The 24405-nt window shown below is 38.3% G+C and overlaps 2 protein-coding genes across 3 annotated transcripts in view; both read right to left on the bottom strand.

Annotated features, from left to right (window-relative positions):
* Nucleotides 1–1777: 1777 nt before the first annotated feature.
* Nucleotides 1778–15611, bottom strand: DNAAF4 (dynein axonemal assembly factor 4). Its single transcript, XM_073303795.1, has 9 exons — nucleotides 15434–15611; nucleotides 12731–12878; nucleotides 11118–11251; nucleotides 9467–9707; nucleotides 8472–8617; nucleotides 6842–6951; nucleotides 5532–5685; nucleotides 4354–4459; nucleotides 1778–2738 (listed from the first exon to the last, which is right to left on the bottom strand). The coding sequence occupies exons 1-9, from the start codon at nucleotides 15554–15556 to the stop codon at nucleotides 2629–2631; spliced, it is 1272 nt and encodes a 423-aa protein (XP_073159896.1). The 5' UTR covers nucleotides 15557–15611; the 3' UTR covers nucleotides 1778–2628.
* Nucleotides 12803–24405, bottom strand: part of PYGO1 (pygopus family PHD finger 1) — a 26889-nt gene continuing 15286 nt past the window's right edge. Inside the window, exons 4-5 of one of the 2 annotated variants that reach the window (XR_012153992.1) lie at nucleotides 19076–19213; nucleotides 12809–12878 (exon numbers count right to left, since the gene is read on the bottom strand). The gene's annotated coding sequence lies outside the window, so the exon portion shown is untranslated. Of the gene's footprint in view, nucleotides 12879–19075; nucleotides 19214–24405 lie in introns of both variants that reach the window. The other variant, XR_012153991.1, reaches the window with a different exon arrangement.

Below are 24405 nucleotides of genomic sequence, written 5' to 3'. Positions count from 1 at the left end.
ATATAGTGTCTGCTAACTGGTTCTAAGGAATGGTAGAGCCCTCTTGCATAAAATTCCCAGAGTGTCAGAAATTCCCTAATTGTCAAATCAGGAACAAATTAGTAACCTAAGAAATTCAGAATGAGATCAAGTATTGCATCATAGCTGTTCGCCATCAGTGCCAAGCATACTCAGAAATAACAGAAGTTTAAAATAAGTATAACTGTATCCCAGACCACATTAACAAAGCCAGTAAGGTCCAATTTTTTCAGCCTAAGGGCCAAGCTTTAGTTCAAAAAAGTCAAAGGGCCACAATCAGTACTCTGGGGGCAGATTCTCTGCCCTGTTCCACTCCATTTGGGCAATGCAACTTCTCTTTTCCTCATCTCTAGGGCTGCCCAACTTGGTTTTGTTCGGGAAGGTAGTCACATTTTGTTGGTGCTCCCTAGTCTCAAACAGGGCCAGTCAAGCTCCTATCCTGCTATCCCCAACATTCCCATAACCACATGTACTTATCTCCTCCCAGAGCCCAGGCTCCAACCCAAGTCCAGAGTGCTTGACCACTACATTCATTCAGTGCAAAAATGCAAACTACAGCTGTGAGCTGATGGAGTATTAAACACTTTAGAAAATGTTTTTTGATACCTGCTTAGCAACCATGAATACCAAAGAAATAACATCTCTAGCAGTTATCTATTTTACTAATTACTTACAAATTGTCAAATCAGGAACAAATTAGTAACCTAAGAAAGAAATTCAGAATGAGATCAAGTATTGCATCATAGCTGTTCACCATCAATGCCAAGCATACTCAGAAATAACAGTCAAAAGTTTAAAATAAGTAGAACTGTATCCCAGACCACATTAACAAATCCAGTAGGGTCCAATTTTTTCAGCCTAAGGGCCAAGCTTTAGTTCAAAAAAGTCAAAGGACCACAATCAGTACTTTGAGGGCAGATTCTCTGACCTGTTCCACTCCATTTAGGCAATGCAGATGGCATTAAGGGAGCAGAAACCATTCACATATCCTGTAGGGATTCTCCAGGCATGAGAGAGTCCCCATGAGACATAGAACAAGTGTAACCCCTGCTTCAGTACTTTCCTCATTGCAGCATGGAAACACGTTGGGCAAGAAAGGAGCAAGTTAGGAGCAGGGAGAAAGTGGCTTGAGAACAATGTGTTCTCACTATATCCAGCTGGGATGTAGTCTTTAGGGACCGTAACCAGTTGGCACAAATTAAGGCAGCCTGCAGGCTGTTCTAACCTGCTTTGGGGCTGGAGGAGAATCAGGGATCCACAACTGGTTATTGGTTCTCAGCTTCTCCTCTTTTCCTCATCTCTAGGGCTGCCCAACTTGGTTTTGTTTGGGAAGGTAGTCATATTTTGTTGGGCTTCCTAGTCTCAAACAGGGCCAGGTAAGCGCCTATCCTGTTATCCACAACAATCCCACAACCACATGTACTTATCTCCTCCCAGAGCCCAGGCTCCAACCCAAGCCCAAACATCTATACAGCAATTTTAGAGCCCCACAGCTCAAGCCCTGGAACCCCAAGTCAGCTGACCCAGGCAAGCCGCAGGTGCTTAATTGCTGTGTAGATGTACCTTAAGATTCTGGCAGGTTTAAGTGATCATTAATAGGACACTTTATAACAAAATTAATGCCATTATGAAATAAGAGATTTACAGATGTATTTAGCCAACAGCAGGCTTGCTGTTTTTCATTTAAAATGCATTACTACTGACAAAATTACAATTGCATCATAACCGTTCGGTCAGTTCAATCAATATATGTCAAATCTTTTTGAATGGGTTAGAAACATTTAATATACATTGCTTAATACTCAAATAACATTTCACTGCATTTTACAAAGATTATATTAACCCTTCTCCAGACCAAGATTTCCCAAGTCGTATGCCTGATATTAAGCACCTAAATTCAAAATTAGACACCTAAATACATAGCCTGATTTTGAGAGGCACCAAGTTTTGAAAACTTTGTCTTCAATGGGAGCCTCTAGTGCTGAGCAACTGAAAAATCAGGCCTTTAAAGTTCACCGCATCATATTTGAATATTTTGGCTCCAGTTTTTTAAGGAAGTGTTTTAGGGTTGTTTGTTTGGGCAAATTCGTATACAATATGAGCATTATTTAATTTCTAGTCCCATGTGAAATATTTCTAATTGGATGACTTCTGATTCCACAACAGTTCTGATGGCTGTTCCTTTCTACATTAGCACTTTAACTTTGGTAGCAGAACTATGAACATAGTTAATAATGTTGACTAACCACTGAAGTTGTTTTAAAAATCCATGAGACTACATTTGTTTACTTAATAACAGATTTGAAATTAAATATAGTAAAGTATGTTCTGTTATTCAGGCTAGCCAATATTTCATAAAAAAAAACAAATGACAATTTCGGAAACAGGTAAGAAAATAAAATGTGTATTATTTACTTCTCTTTCTGCACTATATTTACCCAAGTTATAGTAGTTCTTATGAGAAGTATCTTCTCTTTTACCCAATTTTATAATTGGGATGAGCGCAGAACAAAAATGTCTGGTGACTTCACTGGCTCAGGCAGAATTTGAAATAAGGGTTTTCCAGATTCCAACCTGTTAAATACACCACCATGCTGATTCTAGCCTTTGTTAAGAATCTTGTGCAGTTCCATGAATCATATGTTCAATCTTCTCAGCATCTTGTTCTAAAGTTTTATTTGTAGGATCGATCTTGAGAGCAGCTTCATAATCCTGGAGACCTAATATTAATACAGCAAGCAGATTATTAATCCTATATACAACAGTATTTATACTTTTTAACAGCTAGTTGGAAGTAACTTTCCCTAAGTTATATGCAAGTAAAGGTAGGGCAGCTTGAGTTTCAGATAATTTTACTGAATGGGATTTGGAGCAGAACAAAATATGGTCTTAAATATTTTCATACAGCCCAAAGTTAATTTAATAATTTCATAAGACTAACAATGGTTTCTAATGGAAATATCACACAGTTATATTAAAATCTTAAACTATTATTAAAACTTACAACATTATTCTAAAACACAAACAGAACCTTTTATATATTTACATGGTGCCTTGCAAACTCACTTTGTCACATCTTTGCCCTAAAAAGCCTGCAGCCTAAGGCCTCAAACCTGCAAATGGATCTGCACAGACAGAGACTTGAGTCTCTGTGGTACTCCACTGAAGTTATTAGGTACGCACACAGGCACTAAGTCCAACCACATGGATTCGATTGCAGGATTGGGGTTTAAATTAGAATAGACACATGTACTGTTCAGATAAGCAATGATGCAGTGAATACTGATGAGAAGAAAATAAGAAAGATTTCTGGAAGAAGTGGATTCTGAAGAGGAGAAAAAGGATGTAGGAAGGCATGAAGCTGAGAATGCAAGAAGAAAACTAAGGCTATGTCTATACTATGGACCTTACAGAGGTACAGTTGTAACGCTACAACTGTGCTGCCGTAAGGTTTCCAGTATAGCCGCTCTTTGCCGGCAGGAGAGAGCTCTCCTGACAGCACAGTTAAACCACCCGCCAACAAGCGGCGTTAGCAACATTGCAATGTCCACACCAGCACTTTTGTTGGTGAAACGTACGTCGGTCAGGGGGGTGTTTTTTCAAACTCCTGACTGACAAAAGTTTTACCGACAGAATTGCTAGTGCGGACAAAGCCATAACCTGTGAATAGAGTAGTCTGAAAAGCCATAATGAGTGCAAGGGGGAATAAGAAATTATAAAACAAATGTAAGAGGTGAAAAGGTTTATATAGTCTCAAACTGGATATGAAACAGCAGGAGAAAAGCCAACAAAGTGATTCAAAAGGAGAGGACATGACCAGAGTAGAGGGAAAAAAATACAAGTTTAAATAGTGGCATTTAAAAAATTTACCTCATACCTTCTCTCTCATTTTTAACTTTGCCTTGTGAGATAAGAATGGTATATTATTAGAAAGCTCGATAGATACGCACCATTATTACAGATTTTCTAACAAATACAGGGGAAAATATTTTACCTGTCAAAAATTTATACATTTCAGAATAAAAATAATGTTTTAAAAAGACTTGTTTCTGATGACTTCATAAGAAAATATTTACAGTTTATATTTTTACGTCTTTGGAAAAATTTGGGAGTTTAAGATTTTTCACTTTTTGTGATATATAAACTGTAACTGTATGTTTTTTCATACTATACATATATGTATCTCAGCAATAAAACAGAAGTTCTTTAAACATTATGGCCCCAATACTGAAAAGATTTAAGCATATGAGTAGCCCATTGATCCTAATGGGATTACAGTCATGTAATTTTAAACACATACATAAGAGTTTGCAGACTCAGAGCCTGAATTCTTACCTTCAGCATACAACTCCAGCTGACAAAATGCTGTCCCACGCCTCACATAAGCTTTCACTCTAGCATCAGCATTGTCTGAAACAGGTGGTATCAGTAATTCTAGTGCCTTTACAAATAAAAATATCCAAGATATTTAGAGACAGATTTTCTGTGGCCTAACCTCCCATTTGCAGATACACATGCACCCACAAAAATCTGCATTCTCATTTAAATTACCTGGTTTGTGGTGTAACCACTATGATTTGCATTCACAATTTGTTTGCAGGTGCGAAAACGCAAGTGCAGTTTTAAAAGTGTAAACTGTCCCACAGTAGGGAATCTGGATCTTAGGTTGGTGCATAAAGTGTTAATGATTATTTGTAAACAGCAAATATATTCCATTATCATAGTCCAATATCACAAATAGTGCTCCAAACAAAATATTAATCTCATTACTACAGTTACTAGGAGAAATAAGTTTAGAGCCTCATGGAGTGCTTAGTTCAAGCAAAGATTTTGGGACCCATTTTTTTCAAAATATCCATGTGTGTCAGGTAATGAGTTTTTTTATTTTTTTAGTAAACTAAGTAAAAACACAGTACAAATTGTGCTGAAGCACTATTAGATAACAGAACATAGAGATTTTCGGTCTTTCCACAAGCAGTGGTTGATCAAATATTGAGACATTCCAGCAATCTTTTAAGAGAATCTTTTGGATTATTGTTGGGTTTGTTTTTTTTTAATTCTTCATACTAAGTGCAGAACGAAAGACAGATTATGAAATTTATGTGGGTATATTCTATAAACCTTTGTCACTAAAAGCTTTTTTAAAAGAGTAAGTATATCTGTTTATGTTCTTTTCTTGATGGGCACTATTTTATTAAAAATATAGTTACTGTACTATCAAGTCCCAACTTGTTAGATTATACTGCATGAACACAAAATTTTGAAACCATCATTAGCCAATCATTTCTCCTTTATCCAACCCTTTAATAGTCATTTTATTTATCATTAGGGCTGAACAATCCAAAATGTTGATACATCATTGTCTGTGTATCAAACTTAAGCTGTTATATAGTGTCCATAAGTATTTACATTCTTGCTTGACAGAAAAATTAGCTATACGTTAGTTTAATATCATATCCATGTTATACGGAGATTAACTATAAAAATCTACTTTGTGTGTAATATATGTATACCTTAGATGAATCTTCAATGGTCTTGTGCAAGTTTCTCAATTTAAGGTGACAAGCAGCACGATTCAGATACAGTACTGGAATCTTATTATTTAACAGAATTGCCAGGTTATAAGCATTTACAGCTGCAAGATAGTTTCCTGTGGCAAACATTTTGCTGAAAACATAATAAAAAGTACATTTTAAACAAGGAAAACATAATACAATACAGAATGCCTATCTACTGTAAACAATTTGGACTAAATTAACAATTTCAAACAAGTTAAAAAAAAACATTAAAAACTGATCATTTATGACATTTTGGATGACATAATAAACAATGTAGATGCAGTCTACTCAAACTTCATGCTGGCAGCCAGGTTGGCAAAAGTTTAAGACAAAGTAAGGTAACACAGCACTGAAGAACAGGAAAAGCAGATCATATTTCCATGGATATGGTGCAGACAATTAATAGACGTTAATGCCAGACTTTTCTCAGATAACGATCACCTAATCTAAACTCCTGAATAACAGAGGCGATAGACTCCCACCCAGTAATTCCTGCATCAAGTTGATAACTTCTATTTGGGCTTTATCGTATCTTTTACACAGATATCCAGTCTTGATTTAAAAGACTTCAAGTGATCGAGAACCCACCACATCACTAGGTACATTGTTCCAATGATTAATTACCCTCCCTGTTAAAAATTTGCAATTTACGTCCAGTCTGAATTTGTCAGCATCTGCTTCCAACCATTGGATCTTTTTTGCATGATTAGAGAGCCATCTGCTATTAGGAATCTCTTCCCCATGTAGGTACTTATAGATTATGATCAAGTCCCCTCTTAACCTTCTCTTAAATAAACTAAACAGATTGAGCTTCTCATATTATAACAATAATATTAATATACCATCTAGTTGTTATATAGCACTTTTTATCGATAGTTTGCAGAGTTTTACAAAGGAGGTCAGCATCATTATTCCCATTTTACACATGGACACAGGGAGGGAAACGATTTGCCTAAGCAGGCCAGTGACCTCGCAAGCCTGTGGCAGAGCAGTCTTCCGAGTCCAATCCAGTGCACTATCCCCTAAGCCACAGGCTCACTATAAGGCATTTTTCCTGGAACTCAAAGATGTGGTGTATACATTATTTGTAAATCGTCCAGTGAAAATGATGGAAAATAAAATTCTGCATGGAAAGATAACATACAAACTAAAAATTTTCTACACTAAAAAACGGAATCAGCATTTAACTTCCGAAAAATAATGTATTCGGTAGTTATGTTTCTGATACATGCTTGTAGTCATATCTTGGAATGAGTTTAACTCACTTTCCTTTGTCCTTCAACCAGTCTGGGTTCTTCTCCTCCTCATTTAAATCCTTCAGCTCAGAAAAATTAGCATTCATTGCTCTACGAGCCTCTGCTTGCTTATGCAGCCACTGTGGTAGGAAGATGTGTGTGCAACGTGTTAGCATTTTGTTTGTTTGATTTACTTTTTGAGATTTAGGTTTTCATTTTGCTTTCATCCTTTCACTTACTTATTGAGGAAATATTTCTTTACCCCATTTTTAGTAGAAACACCTAGCTGTTGATTCAAGATCAGAAAAGCTCTAAGTTTTCCCATATATTTTGTTTCTAAATGAGCAGTAAGGGTGCAGTACTGCCTGACTACTAAACTGTTTTTTGTTTATTGTGATTACAAAGAAGAATGTATCAATGCTCATCCAACAGAGTCCCAAAGAACAGATTGTGAATTTAGACCAAAAAATGTCATAATCTAGTTTGATCTTAACCCCACAAGAGGATAGAATTTATAGACTGCATTTCATCCTTGTATGTGAAGTGAAATTTGGTATGGAATTCAAGTATAAACGTATAATTCTTTAAAACTGTTTAAAATAAAAACAAGCTATTTCTGTAAATCTGAACAATCACATCTTAGGTGAATAGTGATTTAGTTGGAAACATTTCTTTTAATATTACACATAAATAAGATTGAAGAATCAGTGGGAAACTGGTGTCTTTTCAGCTGCCATCCAGGACTGAGAACAGGGGCTCCCACTGTCAGCCTCCTGTATGGTCGGGCTCCTGCTGTCGAAATTGCAGTTGAAGCCAAATATTGTGGGATCCACAATTTCTGCAATATCACAAATTAAGTAGGGCCTTACTTATAGTACATATTCAAGGTGATTACAATAACTTGGTACCGTTATGTTTCTTTTAAAAATACAATTTCAAGAAATAATGTGACTGTTTTTCCAGACCAACATTTAATATAAATTATTTCAATTACTTCAATTTATAGTCCTGTCTTCCCTGCCATAATAGTCATATTACACAGTACAACCAAGGTTCCTATTTGCAGTTTATCCGTGATGAAAAGTGTGATCAGTGATATAGAATAGTTTACTTTTCAAACTAACTTAGCAACCTGTACATATTCAGTAGGAAAATCGATAGAAAATACAGGACTCAAAGAAATATATAAAGGATGACAGGAAGGACCAAAGCAATGCTCAGCACTCTACAACCACAGGAATTGCTTAATAAGGGATATAGCTTTCTTAAGTTAAAGGTGGATGACCACTACTCCACATAAGTATAGAAGAGAATATATTTGTATCTCGGTTAAATTAGAAGTGACCATTTCAATGGCTCACAATATCTCTAGTTTAAACTAATTTCAACAAAGAAAAATAAATGAGAAGTACATATGACTTCATGAAATGACAGGAAGATTGGTAAAGATGTATCAGTCTCATGTCAAGAATAAGACTTCCACATTGTAACTTCTATTTCCAACAGTATTACTACCAAAATGTGAGCTTCCCTGCTTGGTTTAGTAAAGCAATCGAAGACCCATTCCTATAGGACTGTAGTTGGCCACATGAATGAATAGCACTACAAGCACCTCTGAGTGCAGTGAGAGCACCCTCACAAAATGGAAAAATATCCTTACCTCTTCCTCTTCTGCTACTCGGGATTCTCTGAGAGCTGTAGGAAACACTCGAGATGTGAAACTAATTTTAATAGTACCAGCAGATCGAGGAGCAGGGAAAGATTCTTCTTTTAACTTCCCTGAAAATATATTTTCAGAACTACAAGCTGCAAAGATAGGAGTAGAACAATAGAAGAAAGCAAATTTATTTTTCCATTTTCTCCTTTCCCCATCATATTTTCAAGTAGACCTAATTTACAGTTTTATAAAGTAGAAGTGCACCTCAAGTTTTTCTGTTTTGTGTCCTGAAGGAATAGCTCTAAACACATTAAAATCACACTTTTTTATGCAAGTTGGTTATATCGCCATACACAGTAAACTCACAGTATGTACAATTCCTGTAGGATGTACAAAACCTCTGTAAAATTTGAGTTTCATATAAATCAGTTTTGGTTTTCATATGAATTTCAGATACAGGGACAGATTTGAGGTTTGGAAAATGGGGGCTTACACTGAAGGCTATATGCAGAAGTCACCCAATCATTTTGCAGTATATTTTACACTGAATATCATGTAACATTTTGGGGCATTTCCGCTTGTATTAGGAACTTGGTAGCTATGTTCCATGAGAGAGAAGGTTTTTTTAATCCAATACTTCTGTGGTTTAGGAGTGCACAGAAATCACTAATTAATTAGCATTAAGAAGCAGCATTTAATGGAATGGTATTATTTGCAATGAAGTATTATGTTGAGGGGCTCGGAAGGAAAGAAAGGGTAAAAAAAAATGCTAAGAACCAAAATCTCCCCTTACGTGTGACTCAATACATTGACAGCAAGTAAACAAGAGACTAAACCAACTGGAGTCAAAAAGAAAAATAAGTAGTTCAGTACAGTACCTAGATATGAAGGTAGAACATACCAGAAACGCCTAGAAAGGTTTAAGAATTGAATTTTTAATACCACAAACATAGTATATAGGTTATAAAAAAGGTAAAACTTTATTCCACAAATACCACCTCTTGTAGATATACTTCTAGTCTTGGAAGTTCCTGCATTTAGAGTTTTAGCTTTATTTATTTCTTGCTTTTTCTTCTCCTCTATTAGTTTCCTTTCTCTGCGTATTTCCTCTTCTCTTTGTATCCTTCTTTGTTTCTCCTCATTTCTCTGCTTTTCTTTCCATCTCTCCAGCTCCTCAGTGACCTTCTTTCGCTCCTCCTCTTTCAGATTTTCAATTCTCTTTCTCTCCGTTTCTTCTAGCTGTTTGAATTGCAGAACTATCAGAACACGTAACGTTTGGTGAAAATGAGCAGAACAGAAATGAGAGTGCATAAGTATCTTCCCAATTCTACACAGCACTATTATTAATATGTGACATTATATACAGAATTGAAGGATTCTAGACAAATAGTTGGAAAAGGAGGAAACTGATTGGCTTATACGTATTAATACGTAAAATAACTCACAGAGCTTGAAAAACATATGCCTCAAGCTATTTTAATATCACTATTAGAGGGGCAGGCTTAGGAAAATTTAGGAAAGTGTGATGCTTATTGAGTTGTTTTATTCTGAGGAAACTACATTTTTCTTAGCACTTTGGGCTGCTTTATAGTACTTGGTGGGAGACTCACCAAGACTATGTAGAAGCTTAGCATGTAACATTCTTTCCTTCGATTCAGTAATGGACCACTCCTCCAGCATGATACTTAGGAATACTTTGCTACTGGAGCTGCTACACCCTTCTGATGGAGTCTCTGACCACTTCTGCTTACAAAAGATCCTATGGCACTATTCAAGAGAGTAAGGGTTCTACCCCAGTATCCTAGCTACATTTCAGCTCAGTATCTCAGGGAAATTTAGAGCTGTAAAATATACAGTTTCATTTGAATACATTATTCTTAATTTCCCACTTCTCCTGAAACTTAGATGCTCATGTAGAATAGCTAACACATGTCTACTCAAGAAATAACTCCATTTGCCCGACGCTGAAAGTGATTCCTGCATATGCAATCTTGAAAGCTCTAAGATTCTGCTTGTTATATTTTTAAAAGCTATGAAGTTTTGACAGTCCTCTTGCATTTTATGAATATCTTAACAACAAAAAAAGTTAACATAAATGGTCATTTCATGAGGTATGCAGAAAAGCAATTTGGTGCAAATAAAGGAATATAAAAGTTACCGTTTTTTGTGAGTGAAAGCATCGTAGAACAGAGGTAGGTGACTAAGGATCAGCCGTAGCGCAAAAGCTGCATACCACAAATTTTATATTCCAGAACGAAGGTGAATAAAATATTTCTTAGAGTCTACATTGCTTAATCCATATATAGAGCTCACCTTACCTTTTGTGCCAAATTATTGCAATCCTAATCTCCCTTTAGATACCAACACCTGCCTGATCTCACCAAAAAAAAAAAAAAGTCAGTTTATAATTAATGTGTTAACAGTCCAAATTTTTTCACAACTGTTTTCTTCTATATGGATATACCCAAACTAAAAGTAAATGAGGAATTAAGAGTTATGCAAATTCTCCTGCCACTTTAATAAAGATGACTACTTTAGAAAAGATATTTTTAAACAGCATATTTAACCCCAAACCTGTCAGGTTAGTTGGAAATTATGTAAGATTATATTTCTTGTATTTAATTATTGTAAAGTCGCATATAAATTTACCTTCATTGTGGCCTCCAGAGCATATTTGTTATGTTCTCGTTTTGTAACAGCTTTTGATTTTTCCTCTTCATCTGCCTTCTCTTGGGCTTTTATTATAGCATTCTCCCTTATTCTCTGCATTTTCTCTTTGTCACCTGAAAGAAAATCATTTGAGAAATTTAAGACTGAGGTTCATGTGTTATTCATTGTGTACAGGACAAGAGAATTTCTCTCATTATTGTATCTGAGACAGAGTGGCAAAAATGTAGCCCACCCAGGTGCACAATACAACCCTCTGTTAATCACATCTTTAAAAGGGACAATATAAACTACACTTAAACACAACTACTATGTTTTATAATAAGGTTCGACAAGACCTATAATCTGTAGAAATGTTTCGTTTTTCTTTTTAATTCTCACAAAGAATAATTTGGTTTGGATTTAAATATTCCTCTACAGAGCTTGCTATCCAAACATTGCACAGTACAAGACACAGAAAGCAACTATAACAAAAGTTAAGCTAATTTATTTTCATTGTCAAACATAACTGCAATGCAAAAAGGAAGCAATCAGCAGTAACAGAAAATGATGAAATGAGATAGCTATCTATCTGTATAATCTAAGGTTCCTGGTATTTCAGGGAGAGAAAAAAAAAAAAAAAGAAAACCCAGTAGTTTTCTTCGAACACACCCATATATTCCTCTCCCCCAAAACGATTCATAAACATTATCTTCCCCAAGAGCTGGAAAATATGGACATGCACAGCTGAAGTCACCCAAACAACCTTTACTTTGCCCCATGCCATTGCCAGCATTCCATGTTTCACACAACATATACTTCCACACTTACTATATAAGAGGTAACCTTACAAAAATGAGTTTTGAAAGCTCAGATTTATTTTCCTTAAGTCCGCAGTCATCTGTAGGATATTAGCTTTATACACATCTCAAACATCAAATGTGATCCTTTGCCTTTCCAAAGCTCCATACACTTGACACATAGTCACTTCTGGTCTTAGATTTGTTTGTGTAGCTATGGACTATTTATGGCAATTTTAAATACAATAAACCAGAAATTTCAAACAATACTTATACATTTGGAAGCAAGAGTTTGTTTGGAGATCAGGGCAGAAAGTTTGCTGTTATTTATCCCAAAAGCAAGTTTGTATACTGCTGAGGAGTTCAAATGGCTCTTCATAATCCCAAAGTCATTAGTATTTGTGATGAAACTGAAAGGTTTCAGTTGAAATGTCAGTGAGGAATCACTCTCTAGCATTAAGAATAAATCAATCCAATAAAATGTGTTCTTACATTTGGAAGTAACTTGTGTGTTAGCTACAGCCTCACATTGCCTAAGTTTCTGGTTCTTCTCAAAGGGTTGCTAATGAGGCAGAGTTAAGGTTCTTTGAACTTTGATTTTCTAGGTTAATATTTGCTGTTGTGTGTATGTGTTTCTGCTACTCTGTTCAACTAGAGCTTGAGGTTGGAGAGAGAAGAAATGCATGAGCTTTGTTACAAAGAAAAAAACTACAATGTGCTACTTCATGTACCTATGAATTCTTGCAGGGAAAGGGTTTGGTATGTTTTTGCCTGTCTTTTAAATAGTCCATCTATGTTCCACAGTAGACAACTTACCGTTTTCCATAACCAGGGATTCCCACATGGCCACTTCTTTTTTATATAAAGTGAAGAAAATGGTCTCATTTCTGATCTTTGCTGTACTACTAGTGTCATCAATAGGAGCATACAGAATGGCTTCAAATAAAAATGGAGGAACATTTACCTATAAAATGTAAATAGCAAATAAATATACATGCGTATTTATTTTAAAAGTGCTTCATTAAATAAAATTTTTAATAAGATTGTGGCTAAATAATAAATCCCCAACATATATTTTAAATAGTTAGCAAATGTTTTCTCATAATAAACCAAGAAAATCATAAAAGCTGGTGAGTGAGAGAGACTCCACTAACTAGACTGTAATTTGCAGTAGAAGAGATCATTTACAGTAGCTTAACCATCTCATTAAAATATTAAAATAAAATTAACATTTATAAATGAGTCCCAATTCTAGTATACAGTGTGAAATGCCAAACAACATTGAAAGAATTAGAGCTGCAGTGATAATGCAAATTATTATTTGCTTGCAAATGCTTATAGTATTAACCAATACCAAAAACTAATAATAAGTAATAAAATATACTACTTTGGAACACTAGTTGCAGCTTGACAATTTCCATTACATATACTGTAGTCACAAAAAGTGCAATCATGTGAAAAAAACCACCCAGCAAAGTACAATGAGAAACACGGGACACTGACAAGTACTTTTTAAGAAAAAGATTTAGTTTAATACAAACTAAAAGTGTATGCACAATTTCCCAATAATTATTGCATTGATTACAATGTTGTATTTTTTCTTCTTGTTACAGTAAAGGAAACTTTTCAAAGGCATAAAAGACAGCTTGATGCCCAACTTCCATTAAAAGGCTTCCAGTAGGAGTTAAGTGCCTAACACCCAGTGATTGAAAATCTCTTCAAAGGTGCCAGAATCTGCCCTCGTTTTTTCTTGTGCAAGCCACAGGGTTGCGGAGCTGTAAATGAGTGGGAAATTTGACCAATGGATTACAAATCATTGACGGATGGAGTTTGGCTTAAAATCCTGAGTCTACCCTATATCTGATTTTAAATCAATAATATAAAGAGAAAGTAGGAGATAAAGTATAACCACAGAAAATTGCTTCATGTAGTTAAAGTGTGATAAAGCAGCAGTGGTGGCTAAAGAATATTTCCCCAGTCACCTATCATAGGTCAGTTTAACAAGAATACTGTTATATTACGAATCAATATTTAGTTTTTAAATGGTTTACTCCCCACTAAATTGTAGTTTGTTTGGGGAATACAAAACAAAACAAACAACTCTCTATCACTTTTCCCTTGTCTAATTCATTCATTTATGTACATAATATGCCATATTTGCAGGGGTGAAAGTAAGTTAGAGGACTTACCCATAGGCCAGAGACCTGAGCAGGGGGCGTGGCCTTAACCGAAAGAGGCAGGACCTTAAATCCCCGGGGCCCTTTAAATCAAGATTTAAAGGGCCAGGCTCCAGCTGTAGTAGTGGCAGCTGGGAGCCCAGGGCCCTTTAAATCATCCCCGAGCTACCAGCTGCAGGGGTGGCTGGGAACTCCAGGGTTCGGGGGTGATTTAAAGAGCCCAGGGCTCCAGCTGCTGCTACCGCAGCGGAGCTCGGGGCCCTTTAAATCACTGAGGAGCCCCGGGGGCTCCCGGCTGCCACCACTACCCCAGGGCTCTGGGCTCAGGTAGAGCTTTAAAGGGTCTGGGGCTCCGCTGTGGTAACGGCTGACAGAGCCCCGAGCCCTTTAAATCCCCGCCTGAGCCCTGCTGCCCGAGCCCTGGGGTAGCTGCGGCTGGGCTCTGTCAGGGATTTAAAGGGCCCCAAGGCTCCAGCTGCGTTACCGCCCCAGCCCTTTAAATCCACTCTTGAGCCCCGCCGCCGCTACCTCAGGGCTTCGGCAGCAGGGCTCCGGCAGAGATTTAAAGGCCGGGGCGGTAGTGGCGGCTGGAGCTCCGGGGCCCTTTAAATCCCCACCGCAGCCCCACCGCCACTACCCCAGGGCTTTAAATTGCCATCTAGGAAAGCCGGTCCCAGTACGGCGCACCGGCTCTTACTGGTACACCGTACCGGGGCATACCAGTTTACTTTCACCTGTGCATATTTGTAACATAAATCAACATAGCTCCCAAAGGTTAATTTCTGTATCTGCCAACTAGCATCCACATACACACACGGTGGTCGCAGAACCATGTGTCTGTCCTGAAGAACAACAAAACACTGTGCCTGAGAGACATCTACCACCTTTAAGCAGTAAATCTGAAGGCCTCTCCTTCCTGCTTTAACGAATTGTAGTCAACCTTTCCCTGCAAATCCCTTTCAACTCTCTTAAAGGGTTGCTCGGCTGGTGGCACAGGTTGAAGAGCATCAGTGACAAAACCCTGACTTCTGGCAGGCTTGGTGCCCAGCAGCGATCCGGAATCGTTGCTCGCGTTCACTTTGCTATTGCTGCCATAGTCCAAGCGGCAAAAGGGAGAGTCAGACAGACAGATGAGAGTGGAAGGGACACGGGAGGACGGGTTCCCAGCTGGTGGAGGGGATGGGAAGCGGAAGGGGCGCTGCCTCCTTGCCCAGACCGACCTACGGAGAAGTCGTCGGCGGCTAGGGACTCCCGCGGAGAGGCGAGTGGGGAAGGCGAAAGGAAGACAGTGCAAGGCTCTGCTCAGGCTGGGAGCGGGGGAGAAGAGCAGAAGCCGCCCCACCTTCAGATATTGGTCAGTACAGAAGATGTTTGCCTGGGTGACCCGGACACCCCGCATCGGCAGGGAGAGGAAAACAGCAGTGTCCGTCTGCCGCCAGCTGTAATCGCGCACCCAGACCGGCATGGCCGCCGCTGCTAAAGGCGCCCTGCAGCGGTTACTAGGGGAGGGTTCAGACTTTCCGCTGCCCTCCCCCTAGCACTTCCGGGTTTGGAACCAGGCCTGAGTGGTGCCCCGCTGTTACGTAATACGGGAAGCGAGCAGCGGGGATACAGGCAGGAGGACTTCTGCCCAGCCAGGGCACCGCTGCATGCTGGGACTTTGGGCTATCCCCGCCCCTGGGGGAACGTTGCACGCCGGGATTTGTAGTCTGCAAGGTGTCGCCGGCTGCCCAGGCGAGCCCTTGGCAATGAGGCCCGTGGGCGGGCAGCTAGGGCGTGATGACCGGCGTGGCCAGACGCATCATCCCCGCCTCACCGGAACGCTCTTACAGCCGCCAGGGGAAGGCCTGGTCGGGCACCACCTGTGAAGGGCTCGGGGGCAGAAACTCTTCAGTCTCCCAGGCCTCGGGCCCCCTCCAGCACCGGCTCCGGGTTGGGGCCCCTCCCCGCGCAGGCCGGCCTGGCCGCTGGCAGACGCGGCCCTTGGGACCGCACCTGTCCGCAAGCCTCCTGTACGCTGTGTCAGGCTGTCCCCAGCAGGCCTCTCGCCCGATGCTGTACGAGACCCCCCCCCACACACACACCCACACACACCCCCCAAGCCAGGGGACGGAGCTTCTCTCCCACGCTCTGAAAGGAGCAGATGACAGAGGGCCCGGCCCTTCAGCCTTCTGCGAGGGTCACCAGATGTCCCGATTTTGTTGGGACTTTGTCTTATATAGTCTCCTATCCCCCCATCCCGATTTTTCCACACTTGCTGTCTGGTCACCCTACCTCCAGCAGTGACTGGCTGGAGGTGGCATTTGGGCCCACAGTATTTAAAAAAGTTCAGACCAACCAACGTCATATGGCAGGTGACAGAGCCCCTTAAAGTCCCATCTCGCCTCAGCTAGAGGAACTGCGGAAAGCAGAGGGCCAGATGCTCTGGCTATTTTCAGCTGCGCAAAGCCCACCAGCTGCCACGGGGAGTCCAAGAATAAACCAGTTAAACCTGCCATGTACCGTTTTAGATTCCTGCCCTCCAACCCTGCACAAAATTTAGAGAATCAGGGCCACTATTACGTTGTGTTTTTTTAGTTTTGTGTAGTTTGTAGCTAGGGAATGAACTCGTGTAAATAATTATGGTGTACTAGTTTAAAATTGTGGATTTTCCAGGATTTTTAAACATTTTAACATGAGGCAAACTTCTTTTGGGTGCAACTGAGTGATCGCTGTAGCTTTTCAAAACCGATCACGTGTATGAGAAGCTGTTTCCAGAATCAGGACTTAAATTAAGTGAATCGTGCTCGCATTAACTTTGTGAATCCTGCAATGGGCTCCATGGAGGTGGATCCTCGTGCCTGTAAAGAGCCAGTTGCAAGACTGAGGCCTTAGAAGACCCTCATCCTGCAACTGATTTTGCCTGAGCAGAGTCCTGTTAACTGCATTTGAGCTCTGAGTTGGTGCATCCACATACAGTAGAACCTCAGAGTTATGAACACCTCAGGAATGGAGGTTGTTCATAACTCTGAAGTGGTTTTTAAAAGTTTACAACTGAACAATGACTTCATACAGCTTTGAAACTTTACTATGCAGAAGAAAAATGCTGCTTTTAACCATCTGTAAATGAAACAAGCACAGAAAGTTTCCTTTGTCAAAAAAAATTTAAACTTTCCCTTTATATGTTTAAGTAGTTTAACACAGTACTGTACTGTATTTGCTTTTGTCTCTGCTGCTGCCTGATTGCATACTTCCAATTTCAAATGAGGTGTATGGTTGACTGGTCAGCTCATAACTCCGGTGTTTCTACTGTACAAGAAATTGCAAGATAAAAGCCTTAGCTCTTAGATTATAAAAAAAAGTTTGGGCAGGAGCCCTATTATGTTCTGTAAACAGTTTGTGTTAAATAATGAAAATTTACCTTCCATGGAGCTCAAAGTGTTACTGTGGGGAAAATAAATGCAAGTTTAAGTACTATTTTTAGGTCTTTCCATAATGCTACAGCAAAGGTTAACTGACAAATAAAACCCTACTGCAAATATTGGTTCATTTACTCACCAAGATCTAAGGTCAGGCACACAGTTCTGCTTTTCATCACTCACACTTAAAGCAGCAGAGAAAGGAATGCAGCTCTTGTTATCCAAAGTATGTTTCCATAATAGACTGCTAGTAGTTTTAGAAATTCTGGAAAAAAAACTATTGAAGGCTGCTGATAAATTGAATAGTGATACACTGGAAATTCCAGATGTCATGTAAAAAGTAATTTGGCTGTACTTATCATTCCAGGTATTAGCTTAAATAGTTTGACTATTTGGAGTCACTCTCTTTCATAAACTTAGGAGATAATTTGTGGATTGCTGTTTGACCTAGTCCATCAGACAAACAATAATAGATCTATCTGCCGAAGTTAAGCCTAATATAGGGGAACAATTAAATATATCCTGCTTCTGATCTACATCCCTTGAAAGTCAGGCCAAACACATTAGGGTCAATCTCACACAATACAGATTTTCTACAATTCAAGTAGGTTTTTAGTTGCTCAGAAGCATACAGATCACTGCAGTTAGTTGCAAAAATCCAAAAGAACCAAGAAGTCTTCCTTGACTTACCTGTTCTAGTGTGACCTAGAGAAATTGAGTTCAACCTTACATACATACATACACACACACACTCCCTCCCTCTCTCTGAAAAAGAACAAAAAAGTTAATTTACTGTTTGTGAAGGATATCAGATTTTGTTTTCTGATAGTCATGTAATTTATATTTTCAAAGGATTGTTCAAAGAATAAGTGGTGTATGAGAGTTAAGTATTGTTATTGATTTTATCCACATATAATCAGGAATTGCAGGGATTCTAAAACTTCTTCAGATCATGAACTACATATTAATAGAGATTTTTCTGTGGATCCTTTCTCTCATTCACCTGTGGCAACATCAGCAGTTGCTTACATGGAAAAGGCAGGGGACTGGGACTGAGATCAAAGTTAAATTTCTGGTTCCATGAATGAAATGTCCAGGGGAAAATCTTCATTGAAAGTCAATAGGACTTACTCTCCAAAGTCACTTTTGAAAAATGGGATTTAGGCACTTGAAAACTTTGCCCCATATAACCTTTAACATGTGACTTGGGCATGAACCTGCAGTAACGAAATGGAAGTTTTGCCACCGACTTCAGTGGGAGCAGGATTGGACCTTGAATATTTCTGTGCCTCAGTTCCCCATCTTTAAAAAGACAATGAAAATATTTCCCAACCACACAGGAGTTTAGTGAGAAAAAATCATTAATCTGAGGTCTTCAGATGCTACAGAGATAGGTATAAGATAAATAAATCAGCTGATAAGGAAAAGGTGGAAAGATTGTATTTTTAAATTAAGGTAGCTAGCTGGCAGAGTTCCTGTTTAAATGATTATTTTAATGTTTCTGGGATTTTTGTTGTACTACTCGTCAGATGCTAGGAACCAGGAGTCTTGATTATTACATTTAAATAAATAAAAATAAAACATACCTATCCAGAGCCAAGCTGTGTTCACTCAAGGTGCATACACCACTTCTTCCATGAGCTTGGAGGGTTCATTCATGGAGGAAATGAGTCCTAAATCTATCCTAAACCCTGGTCTTCTGCTTAGGTTGCTAAGATGTACTTCTGGTTTAAAAAAATTAAATTATGCAGTCAAAATGAAAGTACTACAGACAAACTGCTCATTATTTATTCTTCACCTAAAAAGAACATGCTGTAATTATAGAGCATAGTTTCTAGAAGGACAAATTAGAATTATAGTTACATCTACTTCTTTGCTTATACCAATCAGCTCCCTGTGTAACTTAAGAAAAAATACCTAACAAATTCTGATCTGTTTACTTGTGAGCTGGGACTCTTAATTTAAGCAAAAACTAAACAGCATTACTTATACTAGTAACGAAGTAAGTAATATTGATTTTTTTAAATTAAGCTAGGTCTGCTTGTTTGTAGACCCTTTAACAGAGAGAGAGGAAGTGGGCTACGTTTCAGACCTCCTTCATGAACCACATACTGGTACATGTGCATTGACACTGCCTTCCTTTCAGGCATTCCACCTCTCTGGCTTAATTCTGCAGATGATGGAGCTGTTGCTATGACGACTCATAGGAAGTGAAACCTTACAAGACTTGCCATACCGGACCAGACTAGTGGTCCATCTAGTTCAGTATTCTGTTTCTAATAACGGCATGTGCCAGCTGCTTCAGACAAAAATAAGAAACTGATGTATACAGTCAGGGTATAGAGTATCCAGACGGAAAGTTTATTCCTAATCCTCAACAGTGACCGGTTGGTTTGTGCCCTTAAGTAGGAGGGTTTATATCCTTTCCAAAATTCTTATAGTAAATTATTTTTAAAACAACAACTCTGGATCTTCTAGTTATTAATATAACTGAAAATTTCTGAAAATGTTCTGAAAATTTTTAATTTCTCAGCCTCAACAACATCTTATGGCAACGAGTGCCACAAGTTAACTGTGTGGGGAAAAAATACTGATTTTAAATTTGCTCTCTTTGAATTTCATAGGATGTCTCCTTCTTCCTGCTCCTTTCAGATATCCACCTATGCCTTTCTCATTGAAACTTTTTTCCAGAGAAGCTTTCTATTCTAAGTAATGCTTTCTTGAGTAGAATCCAACCCCTTGGCTTTAAACATGGGTCCATAGCACTGGGCTTTTAAACATTATTAAATCATAGACTTACTACGTTTTAAGTGCTTTATATAATACAGTGACCAAGCAGGGTGAAAGAGCTATAAATTAAATAACGGTTAGCACGTCACATGTTTAAAGAACTCCACAAACATCTGACCCGATGCAAGCAGGCAATAGGGCCCAGGTTGCAAGAAGCCTTCCAGCCTCTGCTCCAGGACTGCTTTGGGCTCGTGCCCCTACAAGAGAGTAACCTCTCCCAAAGGGGCAAGGATAGGGAGGTTGCTGACTGCAGAGGACATGCTGCACTCTCTAAAGGTTGCCACATTAGCTGAACAGCCCAGAAGCTACTGTGCCAGAGTTCCTTCTCAGAACAGTGAAATTTTACATTGTTCCCTGCCCAAGTTTGGGTCTTAGCCAAATTAATCTTCACAATATAACTGCAATGCAAATTAAAAATTGTGCAAGCTGCATTCTCTGTATTAAATCAACAGGCATTTCCCCCTCAAAAATTAGCTTTATTTTGAAAGAAACTGAAGCTGAACACCAGAAATGCAACAATGTTACATGTAGCATGTGAGAAAAGCTGCCATATACATTTGCTACTAATGCTGGACCTATAATCTAATAAACATGATATACCCACTACTAGACAGAATTATAACATTTTTTGTTTTAAGAATGAAATGTCAACAATATTTATCAGCTCATATTATGTACTGTCTGAATGTCAATAGATCTGTAACTTCCTTACATTAACTCAACATTACACTCGGGAAAAATGCGCATAAGGGACTAAATATCAAAAGGCCATAATGAAATGCAATATCCACTCCGAACTCTATACGTGCAAGTAGTTAGGAGGATTGTATGTACAATTTTAAAAATCCACAACTATATTTTTCATTTTAGAACAGAAGATTCCAACATCAAGGAAGATAAAAGAAAAAGAAAAGAATAAATATAAAAGAGATGAGAAATATAATTGCCCTCTGTATATTACACAGTTGTTCAGATTTTTAAACGATCTTTGACACCTAGGTGTACCAAAGAAGGTGAATGGTTGGGAATATAAAAGACATACATTGGCATTGTCAAGGTTTTCCTTTCATTCTTCATAAAATATAATACAGCACAATGAGTAATGCTTAAATTATATTTCTCCTGAACCAAAATAATCGAGTTTGTGACAAAAAATGCAAATAGAATGTAAAAATTCTCCCTGTGGAATTTAAGTCACAGCATTATCTTTCTCCCTGTGAAACATTTTTCCCTCACAGTTATCTTTGACACAGCAATTCATGAATCAGAGTGCATGGAACACTCCTTTGAAGGATGAGAACATGGAGCTGAATCCATAATCATTCAAAGACTTACAGCATGGGTCAATACAAGAGAGTAAGAGAAATCTACAACATAGGCCACACTCAGACATGTGAAAAAAAGGTATTTCTTATGCTCTTGGGATGAGTCATTTCTGCAGGTGGCTGTGCAGGGTTGTACATCTGGACCAGCCAGAATACAGGCCCACATTAATACCTCTATGCTAAGGACAGAGAGGTGCTGAGCTCCCTTAAATTTCTAATTAAGTTAAGAAATGATGACACTCAGCACTTTATCGGCTCCAACCTAAAAGCTCTTAGAGCCTGAAATCGAACATTTATTTTTATATAAAAACATGAGCCTCTGAGAAAGTATACTAGTTCAATGCAAACGAGAGAACACTCATACGCCAAATGTAATGCATGGTAGTTATATTGCCTTGTTTTAGAGTTCTGCTTTTCAGTACACTTAATTCACTCTGATTTAAAAGAAGAAAGTATTCTAATATAGCAAATCCTCAAACAAAAAATGGACCTTGACCATTACAAGAATAAATTCAAAATACATTGATGTCTACAATAGCCTGCATTTTCATATCTATGTCCAAAAGAGAAATAAATCAATGAAATTACTTTTAAACCACATAGAAAATGATGTAATGGGATTGTCACACTTGTTATATGCCATCAAATGTGCACTCATTTGTTAGCGATATACTGTGAAACTCTTACTAACCAAAAACACTTATAGCAACAAATTTAAAAATCAGGCACATTGTACATAAATTCTATGTGTTGTGAAAAGTACTCACTGTATTAGTTATCATTAATTGCTGCCATCTACCATATCTCATTCTATGCAAGGATACCAGGCCAGCTACCAATCCATAAAGTGTAATGTTTCACATACTTCATAGAGTAGTTTAAAACACATCATGATATGAAATAATTTGTATTACATAGTAATTTAATCCCTTGCAATAGGGTTAATGTTGGACAAAGTCTGGACACTTTTTTTCCAATTTGAATTACGTACATTAACTTTGCCACACACCACAGAACTAATGCATGTATTACTTCAGACATGCTTTAATTTATAATCAAAACAAAGAAGTTGTTGCAAAAATACATGTCACCAATGTGGAACACATTCAAGATTGTATAAAAGTACTGAACTGATATCCCAAAACAGGTATATGTAAGCAGTACATAAGGAAAGACTAGTTTTAATATGAAACAGTCATTGAAGTCACATACAACATAAGAAGCATGACCTTTTTATAAAATGTCACAGATACTTTTAGGCAGGCAATATTAGATATAAATGAGAAGTACAGTTATTTTATGCAGAAGTTATTATTAATTTCTATTATGTTGGAATAAAGAAAATGTAAAAAGGTGCTAAATTTCAACACCACTGATTTTGTAAACATCTCAAACCAAGAAATACATTTAAGAATATCTAATTATGAAGTCCAAATGAAGGTCCCAATCCTGCAAGCACTCTGAATTTTTCTTAACTTCATGCACATCATTTCACTTACTTCATTAGGACTATTCACCTCCTTACAATTAAGTACATGTGTAAGAGTGTTTGCAGGATTGGGGCATAAGCAGAAATTTATACAGATAGCAAAGTATCTTCTTTGAGCAGCCGTGAAAATTATACTTTTGTTTTTAATAGAGCAATCACTAAATATGTTATAATACTTGGCACTTCTATAGTGTCTCTCATCTAAAGATTTCAAATATTAAGCCTCTCAGCACCCTGTGAAGTCAGTATTAATCCTATCATACAGATAAGTAAATTGAGGCACTGGTAGTTAACTGATTTGTCTAAGGTTACAAAGATAATCAGAAAAAGAGCCAGGAACAAAAGATAGGATTTTTGACACCCACATCTCTCTAATCAATAGATGGCAGTGCCTCTTATCCTACCACTAATTACAACACAATATCAGAATATTAAACCGGTACATAAAATATTTGCGCATTTAAAATGGTCTAAGGCAGAGGTTCTCAAACTTCACTGCACGCGACCCCCTTTCAACAACAAAAATTACTACACAACCCCAGGAGGGGGGACCAAAGCCTGAACCTGCTTGACCTCCATCACCCGGGGGGGGGGAAAGCTGAAGCTCAAGGGCTGCAGCCCCAGGCAGGGGGCCGGTAACCTAAGCCCCACCACCCAGGCCTGAAGCCCTCAGGTTTCAGCTTCAACCCCTGGCCATGGGGCTCGGGCTTCGGCCACAGGTGGTGGGGCTCAGGCTTTGGCTTCAGCCCCGGACCCCTGCAAGTCTAACAGCAGCCCTGGCAACCCCATTAAAACAGGATTGCGACCCACTTCGGGGTCCCGACCCACAGTTTGAGAACCGCTGGTCTAAGGCAAAATAAGTTTGTCAGTGTAATCGACTATTTAATTAAGTTTCCAATCATTTATTTCATTTGGGATGAAAAATTAAAAAACTTGGGCAGCCACACACTGAGAAGTCATTCTATGAAGCAGCATTCTGAGCCATTTTATAAAGAAGATGGAATTGATCCACTTCCTCCATAAATCTCCAGGTTTGCAGATTTACAAAATCCTTACAATATTTTGGTGTGAAGCACCAGTACAACCTAAAACACTAATACTGAAAGAATTACATAACAGCTCAATACAAATTGTTTCATGTAGAGTATTACAAAAATCAGGTATACTAACCAACCCTCCTAATCCCATAACTAACATGGTTCTAATTTTAAGCAGGTGACATTACTACTACCCTACTAATAAACATGATTGTTCTTTTTCTCATACATACTTGAAATACTATTAGCTAACACACTCCGAAACAAATGAATCT

Source organism: Lepidochelys kempii, chromosome 10, assembly GCF_965140265.1.
Source record: "Lepidochelys kempii isolate rLepKem1 chromosome 10, rLepKem1.hap2, whole genome shotgun sequence".
Classification (NCBI taxonomy): Eukaryota; Metazoa; Chordata; order Testudines; family Cheloniidae; genus Lepidochelys; species Lepidochelys kempii.
Note: the sequence above shows the minus strand (reverse complement) of the source record. Positions and strands in the feature narration are given on the sequence as shown.